Below are 16,183 nucleotides of genomic sequence, written 5' to 3' on the forward strand. Positions count from 1 at the left end.
AAGAGCTTTAAATTTAAATTAAAAATAGATTGTCATTAATTAAAATTTTAAAATAGAAAATCTAGTCTTTTTTCTTTTTCTGAAGATTTAAATAACTTACGGATTTAAATTACTTACATTGATTCGATATTTAAAATTCTGTATTTGTGTTGTGTAATAAGGTTTTATATATTATATGTAAGTATTACAAATTCATAGTATTTTTAAAATTTGTTACTACAATTACATAAATTGTATGCATATTCATTGTGATGGGCAGTTTAGCAATGCGTTTAGGAATATAAAATTAACCGGGAAATGGATCGACAAACAACCGACACTATTTCCCTCGGTGTTGCTACATTAAAGAAAGATAAACTGTGACCGTCTGCCGTTGACGCATCCACTCGCCGCATTAGGCGCGCCTACATGGAAACTAAGCGTGTCACACACTTATTTTTTCCCCGCGGCAGTTTTAATTTCAGCTAGCTGACCGCAACGAGTGTCTGTGACGCTTTGATGTATAACACTCGTTGGTTCAGGTATCGCATAGCCTCGTGATTAATGAAAATATATTACCTTTCATTAAAAAAAAAACATTATTTTTCCGTTTCGAGTCCGTTTAAAATTTACAGGAATTTAAAAAAGTCACACCAAAAACAGTAACTAAAAGTTAATACGCATCAAACACATTTGTATAAAAAGTTCATATACATTATGTTAAATAAATTAAACTTTCAAAAGAAACGTTGGTCAATTTAAAAAAGGTGTCATATTGAAATACGATACAAGATCGCACTCGAAATATTTATCTGTATTTCACCTTGAATCGTTTGGAATAATTTTAAGTCGAGCCTTCGACTGCATCGACCACGCTATTTGCGGACGTGAGACCTCCTGTTTACTCAGCCAAGACTCTAGTGGTGGACAAACAGAGGACCGATCGTACGGAATTGCTTATTTTGTCTCTGCCTACACGACTCCCTTTTACCAGACGCTAACAGGTACAGAGGTCTATTCTGTAAGAATAAATTCGAAACTCGTCGAAGAATTTGATCCATAAACGATAAAAACTATTTATATTGTCATGTGAATCGATATTGTTGTAGATATATTTTAAACCATAATCTTTATGATAATTAAAGTGTATAAATAATATAATGGCTTATGAATAGTAATGCGTGTTTATATTTAACGACGGAAATCATCTATGGAATTCGAATTTGTTCTTATAGAATAGGTCTTTAGGACGTCGTGCTACAGGGCACTGTAATATGTCCACTTTTAAATATTGTTTGTAGTGACGTAATCATGCGGTAAAGAATTCGAGTGTATGTTTTTTGTTAACACAGTAAGGTTTACCGTTTTAATCTTAGAGAATTCAAGTGGCTATTACATATAATTGTCGTGGTATCATTAACATGTTTGATAAAACAATTATTTACTTTTAAGTACCTACTAAAATACGTAACATTATTTTAAGAAATTTTAAGCTGATTTATGTTGTAAAAGTTTATCACCATTCATATAACAGGTTCATAACAATAAAAAAAAAAAACGACAGCAATGATAAAAAATTGTTAAGAAAATATGGCACTTTAACGTAAAATTTATTTAAAACTTCCTTATTTGTTTCTATTATTTATTATTTGTATTTATCATGTGGCGATAACAGAGCTACTGCTTCGCGTTTGTAGTGTATAATAATGGTTTTAAATAAATTAGGACTCTTAACGAACAATACTCTAGTTGTCACCCGCGACTTCGCTCGACAAACACAAATTCAGTTCAGCCGAGAAATCGTAACCGACACAGTTACTTTCGATTTTTTAATATTAGTAAAGACAGTTCAGTTACAGTGCTTATTTAGTTTTTGACCTTAAATTTGAAGTAAATTTTTTACTAACCAGATTCTGCCACTAAATCGTTAATTTTCCTAGAAAATTCGTTTTTATCAATACATAAAACTGCAATTTTTGCCAAAAGTACTTTTACGCGTCAGATTTTAATCAAACGTCAAATCAGTAAACAAAACACAATTTACTTTAATATTCATATCGATTTACACTTCACATTAAAGTATGCAAAACCCTAAAACAGAACTACGGATTAATTCAGGATTTTATTAAAAAATAAATAACTAAAAGTGTTCCCACTCGTACACCTGCGAGTACGAAACAAACCAATTAATATCGGATTTATTTGATCGACCGTGTCAAACGTCACTCACGGCTCGTTTCCCGCCTAATTTCCATCCGCCATCTTTGTTTTCATCTCGAGTGGACGTTAACATAGACAACTTATTGTTATTTGCCCACCGTTATTTGAACTTTCTCTATGACTACTGGGTTTTCGAATTCAGATTAAGTTTCAGAGTTTCTTTGATTTGTATTGTCTATTGTTGAGTGGTTGGCGGGTCAGCGCCATCTTGAATCAAGTGCACTTTTGAAATTAGTTGGCAGAGAATAATCAATTTGTTCTAGTGAGGCAATTGATTGTTGGAAGAAAATGCTCGGATTTATGTATTTAAAAATAGGAAAAGCTTTACATTATTTCGAATCAAATTCATAACAGTAAACTACATACCTAATAAAATTATACCATCGTCTAATTGATAGCAAGTTATGTGCTTGTATTAAAAAAAAAATATAGTAAGTAAAGGATATAAACGTAAAATTTCTAACATTTATTTCAAAGATATAATAAATGTACATTATTATTGAAACTGAAAATGGCTTTGTGTAGGTGTGTCGTTCCACAGCACTTTCTCTTCACCATTAGAATCACCTCTATCATCAACATTATTCGCACCCAATCTTTTTTAATACTTAATATAACAGTTATTTCAAAGAACGAATAAGGAAAATTATATTTACATTGGTATTAGTATTTCCACAGCAATGATTAACTTTAATATTATCCTCGTATTTATTTTAAGTTTTTTAAATTTGGAATAGTTAGTAGAGACTAGATTTAGAAAACGGCTTCGCATGTAACGGAAGAGGTTTTATTCCCTTAATGTACATTCAAAATTTATTGATCATAGTGTTCGGTAAATAGTTCTGAGGTAAGATTAAAACTTTTACTAGTATTAGCTAGGATTATTTATAGAAACATTTTATACTCATTAACATTTATTCGCATCAATAACAGATGTCTTTGCCATCATAAAATATAATGGTACCAACGTAAGTTTTATAGATAACCTTGACTTCTAAACGGTAGCCTCACCTCAGGATAGGCTTGTACAAACATCATGATCGGCTTCTAAGCGCACCTGTGCCAACCGCTCCCGTCGTCTCCCGAGTTTCAAGTTACAAGGTATTGATAACTGATACCACGCGTACGTACGACATATGAACATAAGGTATTATTTTTTGTCCGATTTAAAATAATATTTAATTTAAATCTAAGAAACTAGAAATAAAAATACTTTAAAGGGCAATGTAATATAACCAATAAAGAAGTTTACCTAAATTCCGGAAAATAAAATGTTATTTACAACTACCACAAAACGAAATCTAGGGCAAATAATACTAAGGAGTAGGTTGCGAAATTTGTCTTTTAAATCATAGACATCATCATTATTATTATCTGGCCGACAACCAGCCAATTCTTCTTTTTTTTAATTAATAAGTTTTTTTTCGCATTTCGTTTAATATACGAAAAATTTAGAAATACTTTTTAGAAAAAGAAAAGTAAAAATATGCATACTTTATGAAAAACAGTGATTTTAATCCACAGTTTTAAAATCATGCGGATTAAAGCGTTCGTTTGCTAGTATACGGTTACTAAGAGTCCCCGACGGCAGACTGGCACGGCCGTACGCACGCATTACCTTTTTAATGTTTTGTCAGAGGCTAATGGTGTTGACTTGTGTAGGTTTAATCTTGCAATTTGAGACACTTACTAAAAATATACATATTTTGTAAAATGTTTCTACCTTTAGAAAAAGAAAAAAACATATTTGTTACGCCAATGTTGCATAATGCAATAAATATGAGATTCAAAACATAGCATTTAATAAAAGTTATATAATTGAAGTGTTTATGACTATAGCGCTTAATTTCAAGCTGATTTGAAATAATTGCAGCTGCACAGTTTATATTATTAACATATCAATGAAATTTATATTTCATTTCTTAACAGTGTTGTTAACTTCCATAATAAATTAATTTTAATACGTGTTTATATATAAAACCTTATTTGAGCTTTTGGAAGTAGACTAATACAGCTACAGTGGCACGGTAAGGTATGATTTAATTATAATAGGCGGGCTTGATGCGCGCGCATTTATTGACGCGGACCGCCATTTTGAGCGGGCGGAGTGGAGAAAATTACACGCTATTTTATCTGTTTACACTTCATATTGTGATGAAATTATGAATAACTGGAAGTCTAGTTCGAAATGTATGTATGTCAAAGGGATGTTGAGGATTGCAAATAGTTACTAAATCGTTTTTAGTGAAGATATTTGTGTGTAAGTACCTATCATAGGTACCTACATGTTTCAGTCACTATTAAACACATGAAAACTGTATTATTTGTTATACGAGTATACACTACAATAAACTTTATTGTTTGTTCGTGTTTTGTTCGATGTTGATTTCTGGAGATATATATCGCTTAGATCGTCAATAAATACCTTCTACATAACATTTAATTTTTCCGTTACTTAAGTTTAGCAAGTTGATAATATAAGTAACACATTATCTTCAGCTATTGCTGAAATAAACGCCATTATAGCGGCTTATTTCACAAGATGATCACGATTTTTCATTTCATTTATCAGAGAGATATTTGTACCTACCATATAAATACCGTCCTCAATATTTATTGTAATAAAATTCGTATGTTAAACTGCCTGTTATAAATTATAACTAATTAAGTAATGAATAAAAAACCGCCGACTCACTGGCAAACCTGGGGTCGTTCGAGGCGGGATACCAGCTTGCGCCCCGCATGTCCCCGTAGTGGGGCAAGTCTGCGGGGGCGCAGCCGTAGCCCTGCACGGGCGCACCGCCGTACAGCGGCACGGCGTAAGGGTTAGCAGCCATGCCGCAAGACGCCGCTGGACCTAGCGGCGAGTTGATGCTGCTACCCGATGAATTTGACCTGAGAAAAAACCCTATGTTATTAAACATTATAAAAAATACTCTATTTAGAATAAATGAGTCTTTTAAAAAGGAAACAAATAATTAATTTTGTTCATATTATGATTATTATATTAAGATATATAAAAACAGTATTATTATTATTTTGGACTATTATTATAATTTTTAGAGTGGCGTTGGCTACTAGACATGACATAAAATTTAAAAAGTCGAAGGTTATCAAATAATTGATTTAAAAATAGTGCTCAAGATTAATAACTACAACAGTTACGTCATTTGCTACGACACCCGCTACGACAATGAATATAATATACCTACTGAATAGATTTATATTCTTTAAGTTGAATTGTGTGCAAGAAAAATAATCAAGACAAGTTTAAAAAAAAATATGTAATATGTATCCTACATAATATTGTTATTTTAGTACATACTTAAATACACTTTATAAGTAAAGAAGTGTTTAAAGTTACAATTATATGAAAGTTAAAAAATTAGAAATAACACAAATAAAATAGTAATATCATTAAACAAACATCTCGTCAGCATTAATTTTGAAAGTAACTTTCTGAACGCATTTGACCCAAATCCGCCACACGCAGTTTACCGTTACGCTGTCGTGGCGCCAACTCGTCACTACCGAACAAAGCGCAGCTTATCTGCCTAATCCCTATTTACACAATTTAATCTTCTGCCCTATCCGACTCAATTCAACCCAGTAAAATGTTTTGCTAAATAATTTACACACGATTTTAAGCTTTACGCGTCGACACATAGAAATTATCATTTACGATCCGTCTATGATAAAAGACCCCACGCCATCACTGTTTGAATTGACAAATTGAGTTTTGACAGGGCGGGAAATTTGTGACGTAAGGTTAGATCATTTTAATTATGGTTAATTTCATTTCAAACTCAATACTGTTTACTTTTCATTTAAATTTAATTTAATAACTGGTGTAAAAAACGTTTATTATTATAACGGGTGTAATAAGGTTTTATATACGGTATAGTGCGATTATTTTTATTCCATATTAGTAGTAATTTTAGTTATAAATGATGGTTAAAATCTGTGCCTGATTAGAACCATTAGAGTCCATTGCTGAAGTCTGCCCTAAGTGAGTTACAATGCTTTTGACTTAATTTACAATAGGAATATATATTTTATTTTATCACAAGTCGATAACCAGTATAATTTTACTTCACGAGAAATAATAATAGCATTTAGTATTTAATGTTGTTTCATTGAATTTACGTACAAAGAATGACACGTACAGACAAGACAATCGAATAAAAAAGTAATATATGTATTAGAAATAATAAAAATTAAGACTGCTATAAAAGTACTCGTCTAATTTTGTTGATAATTTCAGTAATATTTTATGTACTTAAATTAACATTAATGGTTCATTTATCTCCCTTAAATAAAGTATATTCTGATTTGATATGAGATTATCCTAAACATGAACTGACTATTAGCGTTATTTACAGTAACTTTTGTTGTTATAGAAGATACTGTTACTATTTTCAAAATTTTAATGCTGAAGACAGATGAACTTATGTATATAAGTTAAGCAGAGTATATGAAAGGCTCCCAGGAAGATGAAAGACACGGAAACGGTTGAAAAAACGGTTTGTCAAGTGCATCAATGTGTTTCTGAAAGTTAGAAGAATCTCAGAACGCTAACATTCTTTTTATTCGTAGTTTTTCTAAATTAATTAAGTTTTCAACGACCTGTTTCGGAATATAGTACGCACCGAGAAGAAACAGCAAGAAACTCAGTAGTTACTAATTTTAATATACGTAATTAGTATATCTAGAATGATCTGCGGGATATTATCAAGAGATATTACGCTACATGTACCCCGGACACCCTCTCATACCACCGCGTCGCCCTCATTTCCTATCTGTCCGCAACCGCGTGGGCATATACTGCTCATTTTATACTAACTTCAATTGCAGAATGTAATTTAATTCTCTAGATATTACGTATATAACATTATGTAATGCAATGAATTAGATTTAACAATATAACAAAACAAGAACAACATTCGTAGCCGACAAAAACACTCGTATTCAGTAATAATTCTGTCAGCTGAATCCGATTTCCTTCCAAAATGAGATCACATTTGATTTAATTAAGATTTTAATTATACTCGTGTCTATTTCTTTGACGTCAAAGCTGTGTTGCAAGCCTTACGACACTCTTAAGACTGGCAATAAAATTTGGCCCCTAGGTGACTTAATGCATAGAATACGTAGATCTTAAACGCAGATAGGTATTAAAATCTAGGCATCACTATCTAAGTATTTATAACGGTTTCATTTGTCAAGTAGGCTTTTACAAGCAAGTTTAATGATCTTCGTAATTCTTCTCTATAGAGGAGAACCGGGAAGGAAGAACAGCATGTGACTGATGGAGCTGTCACCTGAATAACCACCAACCCAAGATCTTCTTAAGAGATGAGGATGTCATTGTTAAGCAGTGGGCCAATAAGGGGCTATTACTATTTTTTTTAACTGTCCGAAAATAAACTAAATTATGCTGTTATTTTACTTATCAATTAAAAAAAAATACTTTAATTTAAGTTTTTATATTTATATTGTTAAAATATTTAATTAAAGTCTCTTAAAAAATTTCAACATAAGCTCATGTTAGTAAAACAAAAAATGTTGCTTTTATTTTGAGCTAAAGCTTAAGATTTCATGTTAACGAAACCTCAAGGAAAATTTGTTTGAATAATATATAAACGCACGTCATTTATTATATATAGATTTTTTCATAAAGTGGCGAATTTGAAAACATAGACGTAAAGCCCAAAGAGCTTATTCTCCGAATTTATATAAATAGCCTCGTACACAGGTAAATATACGAAGGTATATTTACTTATACACATATATTTAGAGACGACCAGAGATAGTCAATACAATTTTTATTAACTTGTTCGGTTTAGCTATTTCAATAAAATTTATACATAAAGAAATATCGTTATATTTATAGAACTTTCTAGAATATTCTTTATCAACATCGTGTAGGTTGTATTGTATGCCAAATATATATACATACGAAAAAAGTATATGTTCAATTGTTCACCCTTTCCTTGTCTTATGTTGTGTATATGTTTCTGTAAAAGCTCGAACTAAGGTAAAACTTAAGATTTTCCAGTAAAACCTAAGATTTACCGACATGAATTGGTAAATGTAAGTATTTATTACAAAGGGACGACTTTTTTCGGACTTTTACCATTCCAACCTAACCTAACCTAACATGTAAATCTTAATATTTACCAAACGAATGATGGTAAAAGTTCGAATCCCAAAGTTTAATGGACATTTACCATTCATAATCGGTAAATCTTAGGTTTTACTGGAAAATCTTAAGATTGATGGTAAGTGGTCACCACCGCCCATAGACAAAGGCGCTGTAAGAAATATTAACCATTCCTTACATCACCTATGCGCCACCAACCTTGGGAACTAAGATGTCCCTTGTGCCTGTGATTAAACTGGCTCACTCACCCTTCTAGTCGGAACACAACAATACCGTGTACTGTTATTTGGCGGTAGAATATCTGATGAGTTGGTGGTACTTACCCATACGGGCTTGCACAAAGCCCTACCACAAAGTATACTTACTACTACTACTAGTTACTTTCGCATTTATAATATTAGTATGTATTGTGTGAACAGGGAACCTTAAGATAAGTTTAAGGCTTTAGAAATCAATGGAGGACGTGAACAAAACTGCTACCGTATAACATCAATGTTTCCGTACACAGATGACAATATTTCAAAACTTCAAAAACGTGTATTTGCCCAGATGTAAATTAACATTGTCTAAACAAGCAGGCGTGAGTCCATCACCACTTGTAGTGCAAACACTCGACCACATGTCCGTATGTGTTATGCAAAACGTTAAGACGAGAAAAAAATTACTTTCGATATTTATTACTATACAAGTTTTACTAACCGGGTTTGCTCGAGTGTTCAATTTAAACGCTCATACGTGCAAGATTCCTATATATCTCGATTTTTTATTGTAATAGTTACTAAATGTTTTTGAGTTACAAGTAACGACACGTTAATTTCGTTCCTTGAAATTTTTTTTTTACTATATTTTTTTGAAACGGGATATATTGTACTATGTTTTTTATTTTTATTTGGTGGAGCTCGATATTTCGACATTATCTACGAATGTCTTGTTCACTCTCGTTAAATTAAGTTTTGCGTCAAAAACATTTTTAAATCAAGCCTTGTAGATAACTGCACCTACTAACCGTAAATGAAACGAATCGTTTATTGACTGTCTACTTATTAACCATGGTTTCCTATTCCTCTAAGGGAGAGGAGCCCTAGCCCAGCAGCGGGCACATAGAAGCTTCTCAGCACTTAGGTACAATCTGTTCATTTGTATATTTTTTAATGATAAAACTTGATTTCAAATTGGTTCGGAATAATAAATACATTTTTAAGTTGGAATTATTGTTACCAGCAAGAAACTTACCACTTTTTACACACAATTATGATATTCTTACGAGCGTAGGTGTCTCGTATTAAAACGAACGGAATTCTTAAGTTTATTCATTGGAAATAGAAAAAAATCCGTTTCAAATGGTCAAGTTGTTATTGGATATGCAATTCAAATGATTTAAATGTAAATAAACTGTATTTTCATTTGAAAAACGTAAAATGAGGCAGTAGGTACCTGCTTGAAGTTTCATTCGGCTATCGTGGCGCTAATCAAGTCATGCGTTCGAGATTGCAATTTCCATTGGTAGAATAATGTATACAAAATCAAAATATACTTCATTCGAGTAGGCTCTTACAAGCACTTTTGAATGGTCATTTTACTAGATTACCTTCTAACCTTTTTTCTAATTATAATATATTTTTACTTCACCGATTCATAAATTTAAATGGTTTGTTTAATAATTATGATAATAATACTCAACACAGGACTATAGTATATATATATGTATATGTTGGTGGTTTACTTGTTGAGTTTCAACGAGAATATAAGAATTATATAAATTTTATTAATTTCGTTATAGGTACCTTTGTATTCCAAATGTTCTAAAAAAGTAACTATTGTAGAATCGGCTTTAAATTTAATACAATTCTGTAAAATGACAATTCAAAAGTACTTGTAAGTACTATTTTGATTTGATTTGATAACTGGATGAACCGAAAATGAGCTCAATATTTACTCAATATACTTATAAAAACCGTAATATTTAGTTATTTTTTTTATACCTATAAAATTAAATTTATATGCCCCATAGGATCTTTCTATAATGTACGGAATGCTGTATCGAATATTTTGGCTATAAATCATTTTACATTTAAACTATTCTCAGAGGAAATTCTGATACACCGCGTCACTGGAAACGAAGAAAAACTGAAGCGCAGAATTCAGAAAGTGTTTTTTTCTATTTAATTACAAACTTCATTTTCCGAAAGTACAATTTTCGCGCATTAGCTTTTCTTCCTTTCCACTAATGGAAGCTCGGTGCAAGCTCGTCTTAATCCAGGTAGCATGGGCTACAAAATACCTGGTCGCCGCCCGTTGCGGTTTTTTAAATACATATATTAAATTTATTTTGGAGGAGAGGAGATAATTAGAACACTGCTTGACGCTTGTTGTGCTTAAGACGGGGCTGGCGATGGCTTCATGAAGCGTAGATGAATAATCTCCTAACTTACTCCCCAATAGTCTTAGTTATTTTTTTACAATTTAAGAAGAATTGCATTACTCTAATAGTTATTATCAAGTAGACTGTAGGTATTGAACATAAACGTTTTATAGGTATATCGGAAAAAAAATCAATCTTTTAATCAACGTCGATGAATACTTAATTATATAAAAGATTGACTTGTTTAACATCATAAATGTAATTTATAAGTAGTTAGCCATTGAATTATTTCGAGACTTTTCATCACATCGTACCGATAGTAGCCGTAACCTACTGACCGAGAAATTCAATTACGAATCAGAGGCTCTTGAACGAAAGCATAGTTGAATGCAAGATATTTTTAAGCGCAAATAATGATTGATAGAACATCGTAATAAACAGTGAAAAGTTGTAAAATTGTCTATGTCTAAATATCGTTGTCTTTGATCACATTTCTTTGATTAGTTCTAAGCCGAGTCGCTCGTAGTAAATATATGTACTTAATATTTGACAGTACTACACGCTATGTTAGAGTACGGCTTATGCCGGGGGACTGTAAGTATTAATAAAATCAGTATAAAGTCTAAATAGTATCTAAAACAGATTAAAAACTCAACCATGGATACATTAATGTGCCTATATACGTAAATATGTATTTATTTTAACATTTATTTATCAATGTGTAATCAAAATAAGCAAGTGCTCGGTAATGTTCCACGTCTGGATCTCTCCTGTCTAAGAAAACAGAAGACAGCAAGCTACCTTACCTTACTGCTGAAAATTATGATGGCAACATTTGTAAAACAAAAAGACTTTTAGAAAAATAAATAAGATTGCAATAACGTGTTATACGTTTATTAAACGATCAAGCTAAATCATAATCCTACCGAGTTTTATTTTGGAATTTAATAAAGATAATTATTATAAGTACCTAATCGACATGAAGTTTTATATCCCGTTTTTTTTTTTTTTTTATATCATATCACCTAGCCTAGGGAAATACTAATTTATCAACATTGTTTCGTCTATCCGTATCCGATCGGAAGTCTTTAATTTCGGGGCCGGGTGTTTAAAATCTATTCTTAGCGGATGTCTACACCTGTAAGGAACCTACTGGCCAAATTTCAAGCTAGTAGGTGTTAAAGTTTCTGAGATTTCGTAATTAATAAGAGAGTGGATGTATTTCGTATTATGTGTGAGTATTTCGCTTATATACATATATTTATATATAGATATATTACATTAAAAACTTAGCCAACAGGTTTGCGACTATTATCCGTGTTTACTAATTTATCAACGCTGCATAGTTCCGTCTCTCCTTTTTCGATCGTAAATCTTACTTTCGTCTCCGTGAGTTGAACTATCCAAGTGTCAAATTTCATGACGGTCCCTTGATGCGTAAAAGCATAACAAACATACAAATTGACTCTTCACATGTTTAGTATTAAGTAATAAGTATCAATTAAAATTTGTAAAGACTTTCATTTTATAATAAAATTCCGTTATACGTATTACATTTTGTAATTCAAAGAGGTTCTATTTATAAGTATCTTTAAAATAATATATTTTATTTTATCATATTTTATTAGAGTTTATAAAACTATTTCTTTTATTTATATAAGTATTATCATGAAAATCTACTAAGCGGTTTGTGTAGATACATTTAGGTAGGTAATTTAATTTCGTAAAGATATTTGAAAAATAAACATACCTGAAATGATCTTATAATCAAAACTGATGTTTCTTATATTATAAATGCACAAGTTTTGATTAATGGATGTTTGTTTGTTACGATGTTTATTACCCGAATAACGCCAGAACGGCTGAACGGATATTAATGAAATTTGACAAAGAGATAGATTACAGTCTGGAATAGAATAAAGCTTGCTTATCGCTAACACCTGCATCAAAATCCAGGGAGGAAACTAATAGGAATTAATTTTACGTTATAATCCGTTCGGTAATTATTCCAATCTTACGGCTTCATCTGGAAATATTGGTCGGATAATTGGTCGAACACAGTTCCGTCTACTTCATTCGAATATCAAATCATAATGACAGATAGAAATGAATAAGTTTTACTGTAACGGTGACGTATTATAAATATATTAACAACACACTCAAGACTACCGCAGATGCCACCGTCCGACTTCATCCAACATGAAAATTAAACGACGGGCGAGGATGCTTTAATTTGAAATATTAGTGGTGGTTTGTTAGTCATATAAAAAATATAACAAAATCCAGGTTACGAGAACTCTAAGAAAATTGACTCTAACGCACATACCATAAGCCGTGGACAAATTTTGAAAGGTTATCTAAGTATGTTTCACATAACAATTACAACTTAAAACATTTTTATGTCATTCATATATCTCTTTTATGATATCGTATTAAGTGATAAATAAATACACTTCTACGTTATATATACAATATAGCGAAAATAATGCGTTAAATTGCAATCATATTTCGACTGATTACAATCGTCTCGTCAGATCGTAATCTAACGATTTTTGTAATCTTACGATGTCATATATAAACGTTCTTCACTACATAGTATAAAACAAAGTCGCTTCCCGCTGTCTGTCCCTGTGTATGCTTACATCTTTAAAACTACGAAACGAATTCTGATGTGGTTTTATGTAATAGATGGAGTGATTCAAGAGGAAGGTTTATATGTATAATACATACATAATATAGTAGAGAAACACTGATAATTTAAAAGGTTTCTACTGTCATGTCGTAAATAAACACATTTTTTGAGCTTTCAGCATTGAAACCGTGCGAAGTCAGTTACAAATAAATTTTAACCGTCCGAAGCCGGGCCGGCTAGTTAGTATCTAATAGTCTTGAATTATTTAAATATAAATGTTGTATTTTGATGCGATTATTTATTTGTTTCTAAGGGCGTTATTTTTACAAATAATTTGAATTTGAAATTCCGTTTGTTTTATAAAAAAAGTATACTTTGCATAGTAATATAAAATATAAATTTAGAACTTTAAGAATATTCGTTATCAAATCACAATCATTAAAAAAAAATGGATTACACTTTATTGAAATGTCATTCTCACGTGTATTTAAATATGCATTATTTTAAAACTCGACCGTAGATTAGTTTAAAACCCATCATAAAATATTTACCAGTAGAAATATAAGTTCGCTAAATAAATTCGAAAACTGCAAGACAACGGTTATAACTAATTTAAAAAATTTAAATTTATATTTTACTCTATTTTTAATTAATTTTATTTAAAGTCATATAAAACCTTTTTCATTTTGTCTTCTAAACATTACACCCCTTTTTATTAAAAAACGCGCTTAGTTATAAATTTAGTTAAAATTCATTTATGTTTAAACCATTAATAAGAAGACTCACGGATAAGTTAAACCAAGAAATTAGTTATTTAATTAATAACAATAATTAAATAGATTAATATAAATTATTTCATAAGATAATCTGTTGCGGTGTTCAATGATTTGATTTAATAGAAAACAGGACTGGGTATGTACCAAAATCTCAAGATGAAAACAGCTCGCGCAAAACTTTCAACGATAAATCTATGAAAATATTTTAAAACAAAGATTATAAAACAAAATGGAAATGACACGTACGGAAAATTAATGTGAAGGAACTAAATCTACCGGGGAGTTTCGTTTCATTAAAAAATGAACGTTTTCAAACTTTACACTGACCACACAAGGAAGTCAGATTAATATTGAATAGTGAATATAAGAGAACAAATGACGTCACATCACCAAAGCTAAACACGAACGCGATATAAATACACATTGCATCATTTAAAGTCAATATTATTACCATTTATTAAGATGGTAGTAGTTTTAAGCGGGCATTGTAAATAGTGTTGCATTTAAAAAAAAAACTATTTATTATTTTCATAGCGAGTTCCGTTTTCTAAAAGTAAAAAAGTATTATTATCTGTATTTAAATTAATATGTTTTGTTTTTTTAGAAATATTTTATGCAAATTACTTTATTAAAGATTCTCGGTGTCGTTAGCCGTTAGTTATTAGTATTGGATTGAATTTATTTCAATTTTATTTATAACTTTGAACTTCGAGGCAAATGTTTATTAGTTAAAAAAAAAACTAATCACTTCCTGTTAATTTGAAATGAGAAGAAACTCTCGACGGAGTAAACGGTGCATTCAACGTAGCTAAAGGTAACTGTGTGTTTAATCATTCATACATACATATGCATATAGGCTTCAAGAGTCATGACGCTGCCGCGGCGAGGTATCTCAAGTCTCCACTAGAAGTCCTTTGCTATTCATTGTATTTCGAATCGAATGAAACCGTTAGCGATTTCCTTTACGAGCGGCTCGATGGTATAAACGTAACGCGGTATAAATAAAACGTCCAAGTCCATACGCAAGTGAAGATGTACCTAAAGCACATCGTTGACCTCACATTCACATCGCATCGTCACTTGACCGACGATCACAACATACCTGCACAAACAAACGTCACCGAACTATATCCTTCGACTACGAGCGCGACTCGAGCACTCTCGAGACCTTCGGGGCCACTCGAAAAATCAGCGGGTGGAGGGTCCCCCCTCCGGATCGATCCACGCACCTGTACGGCGAAGGCGGGTTGTTCGCCAGCTCCAACTTGCGGTATTCCTCGATAGGCGACAGGATGTCGGTGACGGAGAAGGGCGTGGAGTGCTGGAGCTGCAGCTGGGAGAGGTTCTGCTGCAGCAGCGCCGACTTGGGCGACAGGCTCATCGCCAGCTCGGCAGCGCTCAGCTCCGGCAGCGCCTCCGCCGGACACGGCGAGTAGCCGCCGCCCTCCGCGGACATCCGACCGGTCGACACTCGACGCCACTCGACGGCTCAGCCTCTAGTGGCTCTCGGGGCGAGAGTGGCGCCCGAGCCCCCGGCGCGGGTTACGGCCACTCCGAGGGCTCCGCCCCGCCGCGCCGGCTCTGCCCTATGGCGGGGCCCCGTCCCGGTGATTGGTCGGTTGCGCCGTCGCGGGTGGAAGCCGCAGGCCCCTCGCGGGCGCAGTCCGTTGGCTCCGCTGCGGCAGTGAGCCGCGCCGCGTGGTGGGGGGTGGTCGCGTCGTGTCGTGAAAGCTATTGTTGCTAATTGCCAGCTAGCAGCTGCTAATGTTAAACGTGGACACTGACTGATCGGTTGATAGCTCGACTAATTTGTCTTATTGGAATGTTTAATCATATTCATATGTTGTAACTATTCGATTATTAGTGCATTTAACTGAAATAGAGACAAATATATCACTGATCTATGTGTTGCAAGACTAGATAGAGTCAAAATAAAGGCAGATTTCGGACTTACATTACTGACTCTACCAAGTATAGCTATACCTACCTACAACTCCGTATTAATAGCACAATTAGGTATTGAATACCTACGTAGATTTAAGATGATAAGA

At 32.7% G+C, this 16,183-nt stretch overlaps 1 protein-coding gene across 2 annotated transcripts in view; it reads right to left on the bottom strand.

Moving 5' to 3' along the window:
- The window catches only part of LOC125070874 (homeobox protein Nkx-2.4-like), a 40,970-nt gene extending 25,351 nt beyond the window's left edge, over positions 1-15,619 (bottom strand). For both annotated transcript variants that reach the window (XR_007119896.1, XM_047680873.1), the window contains exons 1-2: positions 15,362-15,619; positions 4,895-5,094 (exon numbers count right to left, since the gene is read on the bottom strand). Coding sequence is in view for 1 of the 2 variants with exons in the window: in XM_047680873.1 (XP_047536829.1) it covers positions 4,895-5,094; positions 15,362-15,588 (427 nt within the window). In the remaining variant the exon portion in view is untranslated. The remainder of the gene's footprint in view (positions 1-4,894; positions 5,095-15,361) is intronic.
- Between the last annotated feature and the right edge of the window lie 564 nt (positions 15,620-16,183).

This window comes from Vanessa atalanta, chromosome 18 (assembly GCF_905147765.1).
Source record: "Vanessa atalanta chromosome 18, ilVanAtal1.2, whole genome shotgun sequence".
In the NCBI taxonomy this organism is placed as follows: Eukaryota; Metazoa; Arthropoda; class Insecta; order Lepidoptera; family Nymphalidae; genus Vanessa; species Vanessa atalanta.